The sequence below is a fragment of the Phoxinus phoxinus genome, assembly GCF_949152265.1.
Source record: "Phoxinus phoxinus genome assembly, chromosome: 8".
Taxonomy (NCBI): domain Eukaryota; kingdom Metazoa; phylum Chordata; class Actinopteri; order Cypriniformes; family Leuciscidae; genus Phoxinus; species Phoxinus phoxinus.
Window position 1 is genome coordinate 35,884,638 of NC_136883.1, and position 15,467 is coordinate 35,900,104.

At 39.1% G+C, this 15,467-nt stretch overlaps 1 protein-coding gene across 10 annotated transcripts in view; it reads right to left on the reverse strand.

The window, feature by feature from the left end:
* lekr1 (Leucine-, glutamate- and lysine-rich protein 1) overlaps positions 1-15,467 on the reverse strand; it is a 157,696-nt gene that overhangs the window by 67,501 nt on the left and 74,728 nt on the right. For 8 of the 10 annotated variants that reach the window (XR_013798677.1, XR_013798678.1, XR_013798679.1 and 5 more), the window contains exons 9-12: positions 14,906-15,088; positions 5,400-5,493; positions 2,689-2,853; positions 577-810 (exon numbers count right to left, since the gene is read on the reverse strand). Coding sequence is in view for 3 of the 10 variants with exons in the window: in XM_079621608.1 (XP_079477734.1) it covers positions 577-810; positions 2,689-2,853; positions 5,400-5,493; positions 14,906-15,088 (676 nt within the window). In the remaining 7 variants the exon portion in view is untranslated. Of the gene's footprint in view, positions 1-71; positions 811-2,688; positions 2,854-5,399; positions 5,494-14,905; positions 15,089-15,467 lie in introns of those variants that run through there. The other 2 variants (XM_079621610.1, XM_079621609.1) reach the window with 1 other exon arrangement.

Genomic DNA, 15,467 nt, shown 5'->3' on the forward strand with positions numbered 1-15,467 from the left:
TATACATTTAAAAATGTATATGATTCTATAACTTGAAATGTTAAAAATGTACATTTCCATTCAAAAGTTTTGGCTCTGTAAGGTTTTTTTTATTTATTTTATTGAGAGAAAGTGTCTCATGCTCACCAAGGCAGCATTTATTTTGATCAAACTAAAGTAAAAACAGAAATATTGTAAAATGTTATTATAATTTAAAATCTTTTTTTTTTTTTTCCTGTGATGGCAAAGCTGTGTTTTCACCATCATTACTCCAGTCTTCAGAGTCACATTCTGATAAGCTGGTTTGGGGCTTAAGAAACATTTAATATTGTTATCAATGTTGAAATGATTAATGTTGTGCTGCTTAATATGTTTGTCCCCAAGACTTTAACAGGTAATCCCTAAAATGCTTTCCTTAAAAGCCCCCTTTTAATTGTAACTCGTGTGTGATGTTGAAGTGAAACGATAATTTCCCAGCATGAATTTGTCCATGTAGAAACTATATCCGTCTCTAGCAGTTCTCAGATTGATGTAAATGTCGATGACCGTCCTCAAACTCCCAGCTTTCCCAGTGAGATGTGTAGAGACGTGCCTCACCTCTTCCTCCAGGGCGTCTCTCTCTCCTCTGAGCTTCTGTATGTGCCTCTGAGCGAGGTCGAGCTGGTGTGTGTTCTGCCTCAGCTCCTCTCCTGTGCTCTGCTCCTGCAGTCTCTGCTGCTGCCTCTGGGTGGCGCTCTCACGGATCTGCTCCTCCTGTTCATGAACACGCTTCTGAAGAACTGCCAACTCCTCCTGGAGCTCCTGTGTGGCTGAACTAACCAGAGACGGAATCTACAGGGACAGATAGACTAATATAGTTTGCAAAAAAAACATACCAAAAAACATTTGTGCTGATGACTATGACTAATGACATTGTCTGCGTTTCCATAAATAAAGGCCTGTTCACACCAAGGACGATAACTATAATTATATAAAATAAATGCTATTGTTTTTCTATTTATCAAAAAAGAAAAAAAACTTTTCAGTTTCCACAAAAATATTAAGCAGCAAAAACTTTTTCATTATTGATAATAAGTACCACTATTAATAACTGAGCAATAATTGATAATAACTGAGCACTAAATCATCATATTATACTGATTTCTGAAGGATCATGTGACACTGAAGACTGGAGTGATAATGCTGAAATTCAGTTTTGATCACAGGAGTAAATTACATTTTAAAATAAATTCATATAAAAAACAGCTATTTTAAATTTTGTAACAATATTTCACAATATTACTGTTTTACTGTGTTATTTATAAAATAAATGCAGCCTTGGTGAGCAGAAGAGACTTCTTTTTAAAACATATTTGGAAAACTTTAACATTAAAAAAGTCGCCCCTCACTCCCAAATCCCCTCCTTATGTTATCCGTGATCAGCAACTCCTCATCTGTGGCATGCAGAAGACAAAACCTCTCAACATCACTTCTGGACCAGTAGACCTGCCTCCACCAATCTTACTCTGGCCACACACACACACACACACACACACACTGGGTGTATCAGGCTCCACCGGACAGACAGTGATCAGACATCATTTATGGCCATGAACACACGTGTGTGTGTGTGTGTGTGTGTGTGTGTGTGTGTGTGTGTGTGTGTGTGCGTGCGTGCGTGCGTGCGTGCGTGCGTGCGTGCGTGCGTGCGTGCGTGCGTGCGTGCGTGCGGTAAAATGAAAAGTCTAATGTCAATCAACCGCCACTTACCTCTGTCTATAGACAATTTTTATATTCCACACATATATATTATACCATATTATATATTATATCAACATTGACCCTTATCTTCTATTGCAAAGGTCAGATGACAACAGTGTGGAGGGCAACTGGGAATGATTCTATTCTTGTTTTGAAGTGCAGTAAAACAAAACTCTAAGATATATTTTTCTTTGTGGTTTAATAAGTCGTGCATCAGAGGGTTCATTAATGAGTCCAGTGGGAAACTGAGAGCGTTGATTTGAGTCTCATATTCAACCGTCCAAGCAAGTCAAACATGTGTTTCTCCATCTCAGGATTATATCAAATTCAGATCAAAGGGTCAAATAAGAGTGTCCAAGATGATGCAAACTCCTCGAAATAGTTTGAAATGCATGTGCCATGTTCTTGATGACCTGTAATCTGTGTATTCATGTTGTTTTCATATATATATATACATACATATGTAATATATTATATAGAATCATTGCATGCAAAGTGAAATATTTCAAGCCTTTATTTGTGATGATTATGGATTACTGCTTATGAAAACCCCAAATTCAAAATTAGAATATTGTGAAAAGGTTTTCATAAACTTTAAGCCATAATTATCAAAATTATAACAAATAAAGGCTTGAAATATCTCACTTTGCATGTAATGAGTCTATATAATATATTAGTTTCACCTTTTAAGTTGAATTACTGAAATAAATGAACTTTTGCACGATATTCTGTGTGTGTGTGTGTGTGTGTATATATATATATAATATATTGTGTGTGTGTGTGTGTGTGTGTGTGTGTGTGTGTGTGTGTGTGTGTGTGTATGTATGTACAGTATACACACGCACGCACGCACACTATATTAAAGGCAAAGCTAAATTAGATTTTTTTTTTTAGAAAACAAAACTACTGTACTAATCTGATTGCACTGAACCAGGATCAAGACGGAGGTCAGAGGTCAGCCAGATGTACCTTGTTCTGCAGTTGCTGGTTTTCACTCTGGTATTTTTTTTGCAGCTCCTGGTTTTTCTGTCTTTGGATGTCCAGTTCAATGTCAGCGTCTCTTCTGAACGCCGTCTTCTGCTGTTTCAGCTGTGTGTCCTGCTCAGCCTGTGTCTGCTGGAGCAAAGCCTCCATCTGCGGGACAAACCAAGTTTAGAAGATCTCCTGACAATCAAAATATTATTTGTGCATAAATTGAACTTCAGTGCATTTATTAATTACACCACATGTAGTGCATTTCAGCCACAACACAAAAGAGCAGTGTTGTTACTGTGAGCTAAAACTATTAAAAGTAGGTTTCGTTAATTCAAATTAGGCTGAAATTAAATATAATATAAATATTAGATGACAAACTTAAACTTAGCAAGGGAAATGAGAAATGTTGCCTTTAGTTGAAGTACTAAAATTACTATTAAACTGAAATAACTAAAACTTGCAACAATTGATTTAAGCTAAATAAAATACTTAAGCAGGTAACATTACTCAAGCTAAAAATAAAAGCTCATTTAAAATATGAATAAATGCAATAATAGTATATAAATAATACTAAAATAATACTCCAAATAGACAAAAAGGACAAACAATAAAAATTAAAAATTGACAATGCATAACCAAATAGAAAGCCCCATGCAAATCCCCCGAACACCTGCACACTTGCATCACATGCTGCCTCATTTACATGTGGAGTGAGTTCTTGCATAACACAATGTTTATTTGTCTTTAAAAAACTGAAGAGTAAAACAGCAAACAGGACAGAATGGCTATGAGATCCATTTCATCTCCTTTCATTATGTTTAATTTAGGCCTGCTGTGGTGGGAAGAAAGCAAATAAAGCTGTGTGTGTAGTCTTTCAGTGACCATACGCTTCATATCAAACACCAGGACTTTTCACCAACTGTGGCTGTTGAAATATTGAGCTGTCAGCAGCTGAAGAAAACGGTTAGAGCAATTACAAACAGCAACGAGGGTGATGGTGGCATGCCATGTATTTTTAGTGTTCGTGCATGACCAAGGTCACCAGGCTTTTCATGGAGCCCAGACAGTGTGCGTGTGAGAGAAAACAAAAGGGTCTGTGTCAGTGTGTGTGTGTGTGTGTTGTGTACGGTTAGGTTTAGTGCAAGGGGAGATAATATGCATTTTGTACAGTATAAAAATCATTATGCCTATGGAGAGTCCCCATAAAGATAGTAAACCAGACGTGTGTGTGTTTGTGTGCGCGTGTGTGTTTGTGTGCGTGTGTGTGTGTGTGTGTGTGTGCGTGTGTTGGATAGGATTAGGGTTAGTGCAAGGGGAGATAATATATAGTATATAGTATACTTTTGTACAGTATAAAAATCATTATGCCTATGAAAAGTCCCCACAAAGATAGTAAACCAGACGTGTGTGTGTGTGTGTGTGTGTGTGTGTGTGTGTGTGTGTGTGTGTGTGTGTGTGTGTGTGTGTGAGTAAGAGACCACTTCCACTAGACACTAGACTAGCATGTCTGTGTTAACGGCAGGAAACCGGCGGGTCTTAAATGTAATTTGCACTAAATCAAACGGCATTCCTCTTAATACTAGCATGCTGAGGGCAGACCTCAACCCACAAAAAAAAAATCAATGAAACTCAAATAATAAAAACAAAAAAAAGAGCTATACTAAACTTCAGACAGAAGGAAAATAAAGAAAATATGCCTGTAGCGACGCTATGGACGGAATAAACACACTATATTTGTGTCTTCAGTGTTCAAAGGGAATTTCTCCAGTAAAAGTTTGATACATTGCGCCCAAAGGAATAAATGAATAAACAAGTGGCATTTATTCTAAATATATAATATAAACGCAGCACAAAGCACATTTGTCAAGCAAAACATTTCACACAAAAGAAGTTTGTTAGATTTTAAATGATGAAACAATAGACAGGGTTTTGGCATGTTCTGGTTGTCAAATGTTAGTGAATAATGCATTTCATCTCATACTTCCTCCATCACCATCGCCTCCTTCGGCGCTCAGTAACTGTATAATCCCTCAGTAAAGTCACAAGTGCTCTATGAGAGTTTAGTGTTGCGTATCAGATCTTCAGACTGACGGCAGAAGGTCTGCAGCTTTCATTGGCTAATGACGTCTGAGGACATGTAAAGTTTGTTTTGTTTAGCGTGTGAACATGTAAAGTCGATGTCCCCATGATAACAGACCGGCGTGCATCTAATAAATTATTCATTCAAGAATGTAGTGCAAGTTTACAGCAACAATGGTGCCGCTAACTTCACATACATTTAGTTGATCCTGATAAGCGCTAAATGTCACAGGTGTAAACATGACGGCTTTCCTTTTCCATGAGGGGGTTTGGCTTCACAGTGACTTTTTGTTAAAGAACGAGACACGCTTCTCCAGGAAATTAAGAATTTAACCAATTAGATGACGACTTTGAAAGTGTTTCCCATTTAGTGTGTCTTATGCACCAGCCGTTCAGCCAGCGTGTGTGTGACGTCTGTGACTAACACCAGTTATTCTCCAACTACAAGTCCAATGATGTGAACGCTGTGAATTGTGAAAATCTGAAATTTCAGAATAGTGCAAAGGCCATGTTTTCCTTCTGATATTGTAAATGACTGAAAAGTGTTTTATTATGAACAAATTACCCATCATGAATCATTCGAGAGAATTCATTCAACAGGTTTTTATTTGTATTTGTGACTTCACCTTTGACCTGTGCTCTTCTGCAGCTTTCAGCCTTATTCCGAAGCTCTCCTCCAGTCTCTCCAGTTCTCCCACATGACTTCTTCTCAACTCCTCCCTATGAAAAGAAAGTCTTCAGTGAATTCACCAAACATATAAATCAACTGAACACATTGGATATCATAAATGCATTTAACATAATTGAGCAAATTATCAGGCGTAAGCATCATTCACAAAATGTCTGGTCTAATTCTGACTCAGGCTGTCATACCTGCCAGGACTCGAATCATCTAAAACCATTACGACATGATCGATCTGTTTAATATTACAGGTAAGACAGGAGAGATACTGTACAGGCCATTACGGCACAAAGTGTTTTAACAACTGCACAAGACCTCAAAGAGTCACGGTGACACATTTACTGTTACGCATTTACCAGCAAGAATATTTTGATACAGTTGTTATGGAAACATTATTCTTATTTTTGTTAATTGTCACATGACATAAAACATTATTATATAAAACTATATGACTAATGTTAGTCTGCAGCCTCAGGGATGACGAGAAAATGTTACGAAGGAAATTGGCCGTAAAACATGGTCAACAAAGTCAGACAGAGTAATGAGTATTTCACAACAACTGCTGATCCCAGCTGAAGACACACATTCACACTGAACACACACACTCATGCGGGGCAAGTAGACACACATGTAGGAAAATAAAAGTCCTAATTCTTCCTAAAACTGGCGAGACTGTGCACCTGTTTGTTTCCCATAAAGTTATCATCTTTGAATCTGCGCCATATCCTGTTTTTCAGCCCCCAAAAATAAACAGTGTAATGCAAATAAATCAAATGTTTATTGGTCTTTTTCAACTTGTTTTCTATGAAGCACTTAAAGACATGGTGGTGGAATTAAATATGAGATGTAGAAAAAAATAAGTCAATTGTTTTGCGTTTCCCCCGAGAAACTTCAAAATCTTTGCATTCCCTGTCAAAACTTTTCTGTACTTAGCGAGTGAACGCAAAGTTTCTCAGGGGAACGCAAAACATTTGCAAGAGAACGCAAAAGCATTGCCAAATAATCTTCTTTTTTTTTCTTCTTCACCGTGTCCCTTTAGGGGCTCCGGAGTTTTCCAATAAAAAAATAAGGGAAAAAACATAGGTATAAAAACATAAACGGCCATTCAAAAGTTTCAGGTTAGTCAGATTTAATAATACTTTTATTTAGCAAGGATGCATTCAATTGACAGAAAATACTTTTACATTGTTCTTTTACAAAGATTTCCATTTAAAAAATGCTGTTCTTCCTGAAGCAGCACAACTGTTTTTAACATGGATAATAATCATAAATGTTTCTTGAGCAGCAAATCAACATAATGATTTCTGAAGGATCATGTGACACTGAAGACTGGAGTAATGATGCTGAAAATTCAGCTTTGATCACAGGAATAAATTACCAAATTGTAATCATATTTCACAATATTACTATTTTTACTGTATTTTTAATCATATAAATGCAGCTTTTGTGAGCAAAAGGCTTCTTTCGATCAAAAACATATTTAAAAAAAAATCGTACTCACCCAAAACTTTTAAACAGTAATGTATAAATAAAATATAAGAGGAATAAAATACACTTACACTCTAAAAAATGCTGGGTTGTTTCAACCCAAATTTGGGTCAACTATGGACAAACCCAGCCATTGGGTTAAATTAGTAAATTACATTTTTAACCTTATGTTTGGGTTTGTCCATATTTGACCCAAAATTGGGTTGAAACAACCCAGCATTTTTTAGAGTGTTTATTAAAGATATATTCTAAATATAATAATTTAAGGACTGCATTAACTGTAAATAAGGATGAAAAATCCACATTGAGAACAGGATATTTTGTCATGTACAGACAGCAGACCTGGCCCGAGATGCTTCTCTCTTCCTGTTTGTCGTCATTTTTAAACCGTGATTATAGTTTGACTCATTAAACCGTACTTCTGGGCGCCTCTGAACAGCTCTTCTGCTATTAGCCGAGACAGACAGCGGGGATTTGAGGAACGCTGGTGACTAGACAGACAGACAGTTTGGCACAACTTCCATTTTTACAGCACATTCCTCTGTGGCTCAAACATTCCTCCCACGAGACCCAAACTGCGACTTCACAGACAGACTACTTCCATGCCGGATCGGTGAGGACTGAGACACACACAAAACAAACACGAACCGCTCAGGAGAAACATCAAAGTCCTCAAAAACAACAGCAGACTGACTGAATCAGATCGCCACATACCAGCATTCCTACATACCTAACCTCTCAGTTATAACGTGCCTTGAATACGACTTTCAGAATATTTTAGACCTTAAATATGAGTATAATGCACTGAAAATAACTTTGATTCACCCTAGTATGTGTTAATGGATGTTGCCATAATTCCCCCGAGACAGAGGCGCTCACACAAAAGATTCCAGGCGTATTCATTCGTTTTTTCCACCCTAAGAGAGAGGGAATGTTTCATCTCGCCGGTCTCGGGGTTTACGTGCCGTGAGGCTGTATACTATTAAAGTTAGATAGGTCGGGGACTGACAGACACGCAGCTCTCTGACAGCACTTGTGTGATGGCTCTCCAGAGAGATGGCCTATAATGGGGGATGTCTGGAAGAAGTGGCTCTCAGAAACACAAGTGTTAATTAAAGCTGCAAGCAGCGATGAAAGGGCCCTCGCACCCGTGCCACCGCCACCCGGTGGCTTTAGGAAGACAGAGCACGGTGGGCAATGTGCATTTAAGTAGGTAAAAATAGGAGTATGTCAAAGTCAGTTACAAAAATGTCCTTTATTATGGGGATAATAGCATGCGTTATAACTCAGATAAGAGTTGCTAGCATGTTTTAGCATGTTTCTAGCGTGTTTAGAACTCAATGGCATATTAAATATGTCGCTAGTAATGCATCACAGTGTAAAACGTGTCACTTCCTGTCGACAGTAGGTGGCGCTATTACTTTAACTTAAAGTTGTCATGTAGATGTGTTCAGGGCAGGACTCTTATCAAACATGTGAAGTTTGGGGCAGATTGGACATTGCCTTCTTCAGTAACACCAACTTCCTGTTTCATTGCATTAGCGTGCTTTAACACTTAGCTAAGAATTGCTAGCATGTTTTAACATGTTTCTAACATGTATATAACTCAATGGCATATTTAATATGTTGCTAGTACTGCATCACAGTGTTAAACATGTCACTTCCTGTTGCCAGTAGGTGGCGCTATTGCTATAACTGAAAAGTGTCATGTAGATGTGTTCAGGGCAGGACTCTTATCAAACGTGTAAAGTTTGGGGCAGATTGGACATTGCCTTCTTGAGTAACAACAACTTCCTCTTTCATTGCATTAGCATGCTTTAGCACTTAGCTAAGAATTGCTAGCATGTTTTAACAGGTTTCTAACATGTTTATAACTCAATGGCATATTTAATATGTTGCTAGTACTGCATCACACTGTTAAACATGTCACTTCCTGTCACCAGTAGGTGGCGCTATTGCTATAACTGAAAAGTGTCATGTAGATGTGTTCAGGGCAGGACTCTTATCAAACGTGTGAAGTTTGGGGCAGATTGGACATTGCCTACTTGAGTTACAACAACTTCCTGTTTCATTGCATTAGCATGCTTTAGCAGTTAGCTAATGTTTGCTAGCATGTTTTAGCATGTTTCTAGTATGTTGTTAGCATGGTTAGCACTTGCTGACAATTTTTTATATGTTATTAGGAGTCCAAAACGGTGTTAAACATGTCACTTCCTGTTGCCAGCAGGTGGCGCTATGACTGTAACTGAATTTGAGCATGGGCATGTGTTCAGGACAGAACGCTTATCAAATGTGTGAAGTTTGGGGCAGATTGGACATTCAATGCCTGAGTTACAGCAAATTCCTATTTAATTGCAGTAATAGCATGCTTTAACACTTAGCTAATGTTTGCTAGCATGTTTTAGCATGTTTCTAGTATGTTGTTAACATGTTTAGCACTTGCTGGCAATTTTTTATATGTTATTAGGAGTCCAAAACAGTGTTAAACATGTCACTTCCTGTTGCCAGCAGGTGGCGCTATGACTGTAACTGAATTTGAGCATGGTCATGTGTTCAGGACAGAACGCTTATCAAACGTGTGAAGTTTGGGGCAGATTGGACATTGTTTGCCTGAGTTACAGCAACTTCCTGTTTCATGGCGAAACATCAAAATTTGTCAGGCCGCCGAGGACACGCCCTTCGACGAAAACTCTAGATCTTCGCAATTTAACGTCGCAAAGGCCTTAAGATTACACTCACCAAATTTGAAGATGATCAGATTAAAACTGTAGGAGGAGTTCGTTAAAGTACGAGGCCTGAAAATGGCAAAAACGGCACAAAAATCAGAGAGGAAGTTCAAAATGGCTGACTTCCTGTTGTGTTTAAGGCTATGCTTCAAGAGACTTTTTTGTAGGTATTGGGTCCTTACATGTATGTACCGAATTTCGTACACGTACGTGAAACGTAGCGGGAGGCGCACTCCGTTGAACCTTTATAGGTGGCGCTATCGCGCCATTTTACCCCGCCCAATTCTGAAACGCATATCAGATGTCAATTTTCGCCGGTTCTGACGCGTATGCAAATTTTCGTGAGTTTTCGTGCATGTTTAGGCCCTCAAAAATGCGATTAAATGCGGAGAAGAATAATAATAATAATAATAATAATAATAATAATAATAATAATAAACAGAGCAATTCCAAGAGGGTCCTCACACCATCGGTGCTCGGGCCCTAAATAAGCCCAGTCTGGAATGTGCACACTTCACTGCACTTGTGTAATCAAATCAATGGAAAAATATCGGAGTGGCAGATAGAAAGCAAATGCTCTGAAAATGGAAGAAGTTGGAAGGAAAGAGGGGAAAAAAAGGTTCTGAGAGAAGATTAGTGTAACTAGGGTTTTCAATACAGCTTTGAGGTCACCGTTACTAAATGTGTAACCGCTCACAGGCATGAGGGGAAAAATGTGGCACGTAATGTGACAATTACAATTTTACATTACAAAAAACAGGTAAAAGATTCAGTGTTGTCCTCTTGATAACACATTTTTGCATTTTTCATTTTACATATGATCTGTCAGGAGCCGCTAAAGGGACATGCTGAAAGAAAATAATATGAGATGGGATGTCAATGCTTTTGCGTTCTCTAACAAAAGTTTTGCGTTCCCCCAGAAACTTTGCGTTCGCTCGCAAAGAACACAAAAGTTTTGCAAGGGAACACAAAGATTCTCAGGGAAACTTTTGTGAGAGAACGCAAAAGCAATGAAATAAATTTTTTTCTCCCATCTCAATCTCTATTTGAAAACATTTAAAGTCCCCCTGTGGTGAAACAAATCAAGCTTTTAATGTTGTTATACATCTATGTGGTGTTTTTAATATGCTTTAAGACAAAATGATTCATAAATTCATAAGTCGACAGCATTGATGAGTATTTTTTTCCCCTTAAAACTGTGTTTTTGAGACTGTCTTTAGTTCACTGCAGTTTGAAATCGCTGGTGTTTCTGAAGTCACAAACCGGCTGTGATGAATAGGGAGTTCAAAATAACAGCATCCTTGCTAAATAAAACTATTAATGTCTTTAAAAATAGCTTACTGACCCCAAACTTTTGAACGATAGAGACCCCAAACGTTGTCTCTGAAATGGCCTAAAGTGCTGGCGTCATCTTCCTGCCTCTCTCTCTCTCTCTCTCTCTCTCTCTCTCTCTCTTTGAAGTGTGTTTTGTTGTTGTCAGGGGTTTGGTGATTGTGGTTGTATGACCCTGAGCTGTGCGTGTGGGAGACCAGAAGTGAAGTGTTCCTCTCAGAGTCTATGAAAAACATCAACAGTGCCATTGTGATCCATGCGGATGCATGAAAGACGGGTTTGTTCGTATGACTCAGTGCTTATAAAAAGGCTGAAGCAGTAGTTGTTTGGTGGGCGAGAATAGAGAGTTGAGGGACAAAATGTCCTCTATAGAGCAGAACAGGGGTCAGAATCTGCTCGGAAAGGCACGAGCGGGCACTGTGATAATTGGCAAAGCGTGGTTACAGCAAAACCCTGCTATTGTGACTGTGAATATGTGAGAATACAACGCACATGCCTTTTAGTGTGCTTCCTCGGCGCTTGCTCCTCTGCACTGAAACAGCACGTTCAGTTCAAGCACATGGTCAGGACATTCTGTTAACTTCTTTGCACTTTAACAAAGTGTTTATTCTTCCTTCCCACAATGCCTCAGAAACAGTGGTGTGTGTGGTGGACGTGTGAAGGAAGGCACAGTTCGCTCTTCTTGTTTTTCTTAATCCGCTTTCGTTTGATGTTTACAGGGTTAAAGGCAAAATTAATTATTTTATTTTTTTCATTTTTTTTCATTATCCCCTTCACATTCACACCACTCTTTAGGATTTCTATTGGGAAATTGTCTTGAGGCTGCACTGCCTCTCTATTCCCCGGACAAAACACCCCTGCTTAGAATCAAAATCAAACATAATAGAAAAACTGCTCAGTTTAACTGGAATAAAAAAGAAAGGCTATAATGATTGTGCATGTCTATGTCTAGTAGACTCACTTTTTACTGCTAGTATTTATGATTATTACTGCTTCCGAGGGCAAGCTGGATTTTCAATGCCGTGTCTTTAAAAGCCATTTCACAGTGTACCGACAGACGGCACTTCATCGGGTTTTGTCGGATCAGTACCGTCGCAGTTGGTTGGCTCTCTTTTTTCCACTGTTTGAACAAGTTGAATCGCCATTTTTGGGGTTGTTGAACATATATATAAACATAAATTCCTCATTAGCAACTGTTTCTATAGACAATAATGCATAAGGCGCCCACCATATTGGAATGGTCAAAATCTGGCCTCAGCTAACAACATTAGTCCCCCCGTGGTGAAAATCAAGCTTTTAATGTTGTTTATATGTCTATGTGGTGTTTTTAATATGCTTTAAGACAAACCATGTGTAAATTCATAAGTCAACACCATTGCTGAGTTTTTTCTCCTTGAAACTGAAGTGATCGTCAACCAGTGGATCTCTGAGCTGAGTGAGTGAGTGGAGACGGGGCTCATTTGCATATTCATAGAACCGCGTATACTAAATGATGCAAGGGTGTCGAGTTACATTCAAGCTATTTTCATTATTTTGCTATTTTGGCCTGAGTCCGACACCACTGTTTCTCAGAGGACGACAGCTTAAGCACTCATTTACCATCTCATTACTCAAACACCAGCGACCTCTGACCCCACCTCACCTCACCTGCAGCACAAGTATGAGCCTGCTGAACAGAGCACCTGTCTTACTGCTCAATGACTAGATCAATACATCTTTAGAAAGCAAGTGTTTGCCCTGGGCTGAAATGAACGGTGTTGAATAGCACTTGACCAAGTGACACGCATTTTTGAGAAGGAGTCTTTGCTGTAGCATACAAGAACGCCAGGCATGAGTAGACAACTACTAGAGTACACTGCATACTGCAACTGAAAACATTCATAAAACATAGTGATGCTTGCTGTGACAGGTTCTAGTTGTTCTCGAAAATGACCAACGAGCTGATCAGCCATTTTCTTGCACAGATCTGATCCAAATAATTGCCAATGACTTAGCAACCGCACAAAATGCCAAAGCGATTCCATAGCATCCACCCGACACCATGATCTGACAAGCCTGGACATCAACATGTGAGCAGTGAGTGGCATGGCAACAAGACCATTAGCCGACGCAACAGCTGAGGTGTAAACAGTTGAGGATGAACATAACACAACACTAAGCAAAAGACAGAGAAGACAAGGCTGTGCTGTTGGTTGCTAACAGACCTCAGGGACGGAGGAGTGTATGCAAACAACATCACACATCCAAACACACAAACAGCTGGGACGTAACAAAAGCCCACTAACAGAGAGAAACACTGAAACTCAACACACAGGTGGCCATTGATACAACCAGGCCCTAATAAAGGAGAAGGCAGATGTGAATTGACTTGCAATTACCCTGATGAACAGGTGGGAAAGAACAATAGAAGATCCAATAGAAGAGGAGGAGAAGAGGGGTTTAGGGACAGGAGCCATTCACACACAGAATGCGTTTTTTATTATTATTGTTATAGTTATATTTACACTAAGTTTGAATAGCGATAGATTCTATTGACACTGTAAAAATAGCAGTAGGCCTATTTTCTTTGCAATAAATGTAAATGGTAGTTAGATGCTATTTATACTTAATAAAATAGCGGCTTGTTGTTGTACATTAAACGGCATGAAATAATAACTAAGTAAATTATTATTTTTATTAAATTATTAAATGGACGTTGCCTTATTGGGACAATAAAGCCCTCCCTACACATATCTCTAACCCTAAACGATAAACACTTTATTATTAAACACACGTTAGAAACTTTATTTCCACTTTGAGTATTTTCTATATTTTTATTGAAAATAAATGCCTTTCTGATATGATATGTGATGGGAAAAGGGAGGAGAGCGAGTTTGGCAAAAGGCGGATTCGAACACGGGTTAATTTGCATCAGCCGTGAGCCGTGTGCCGTGTGTCGTGTGCCGAACCTCTACACTATTGCTGATGTTGACAATACAGCATCTTCTGTCATTTTGGGCGGAGTTAGTGTTAATAGCCTCTGCCAACAAGACAGGCTATTTGCAGTTAGTGCATATGGCTTATAGATATAATCGATTGGGCTTTTGTTTTCATTACACAGACCTGGCAACCCTTGTGCAAGGTCTAAAGATGTTGGTATTTTTTCCCTTTCTTTTACCTTGGTGTCACTTTTTAAGAACGATGTGTCATGTGTGAAGATGCGAGATGTGAGCGCAATGGTCAACCATGTCAGTCAAGCACATATTGAAAAAGCAGTGGAAACAATGGAAAATCAGTGCAGTGGAATTGTGTGCATTTCAAAAAGCATGATACAGGATGGCATAAAGACATTTTTCATTTGTGGTCAAATTTGTCTATAACATGCTTACATAGAAAAACAATGTTCAGCAGCGCAGTGGAATGCATAAACGTTCTGGGTCGTTCACACAAAGAAGATAGACGCCTGGTAAAGTTAAAATAAGTTCAACTTAAAAAAAATGCATCTTGAGACCTTGCGTTTTTCCTCGTTCAATTACCCTGCGTCTCACGTTTTTAATCACGTTCTGTGTGAACCAGCCCTAATTCTGCTTCACATCATGCCTAATAACCCTTAATCCTGGTAATATTCCAGTAACACACAGCTTTAGTTGGAGCACAGCTTCTGCATAACCGCATTCGTTGGTTTGTTTTACAATTGTAAATGTAGACAGATAGAGAGGAAACAGGTTCGCAAACACTGAGTCATATCCTACAGGTCCCGACGTGTCGACGGCCTACTGAGAGGAGCAGGTGGGATGGAGGGATGCAACACGCAAAGAGAAAAAAAGCTGTACAGCTGTAGCATGGCTGTGTAGAAAGCAACACTTTATTTCTTCTCTCCTGCTGTGGAGTGTGACTGACTAGCGAGTGTGTTTGTCTAACAGACCTCTCCTGCTGTAAAGTGGACTGGGCAACTCTCAGGTCCTTCATCTCGTCCTCCGCCCGCTCCAGTCTCCGGGTTACCTCCTCCTCTTTCTGTTGCCACGCCAACAGCTGCTCCTGCATGGACTCGCATCGTCGTTGACATGACAACCGGCTCTCCTCCTCCTCCCTCAGGTCTCGGGACAGCCTTCGGGGAAAAGCGTGAACACATTGAAATCACGACACATGCAACCGTTTACAACCACATAAAAGCTAGATATCTGAACACACACAATAAATAGCTTTGTTCTGAACCCACGAGTCTTGTTTCACTGCCTACATGCATACCGTGCTGAAATGACCAGTATATGTTGAGTTTTGGATGCTAGTAAACTGGTTATCCTAACAGGTTAACATGTGCTAATATTTATGGCTGATTCCAATAAATTGGAAAAGTTGGCATTGGTACATGTCGCTATGCAAACACAATACCTCATACTTAGCACACACTGATAATGCGTCAAATAATTAGTAGATGGAATTATTTTTATCTATATGTTTTAGTACTGAATGAAATACACTACTGT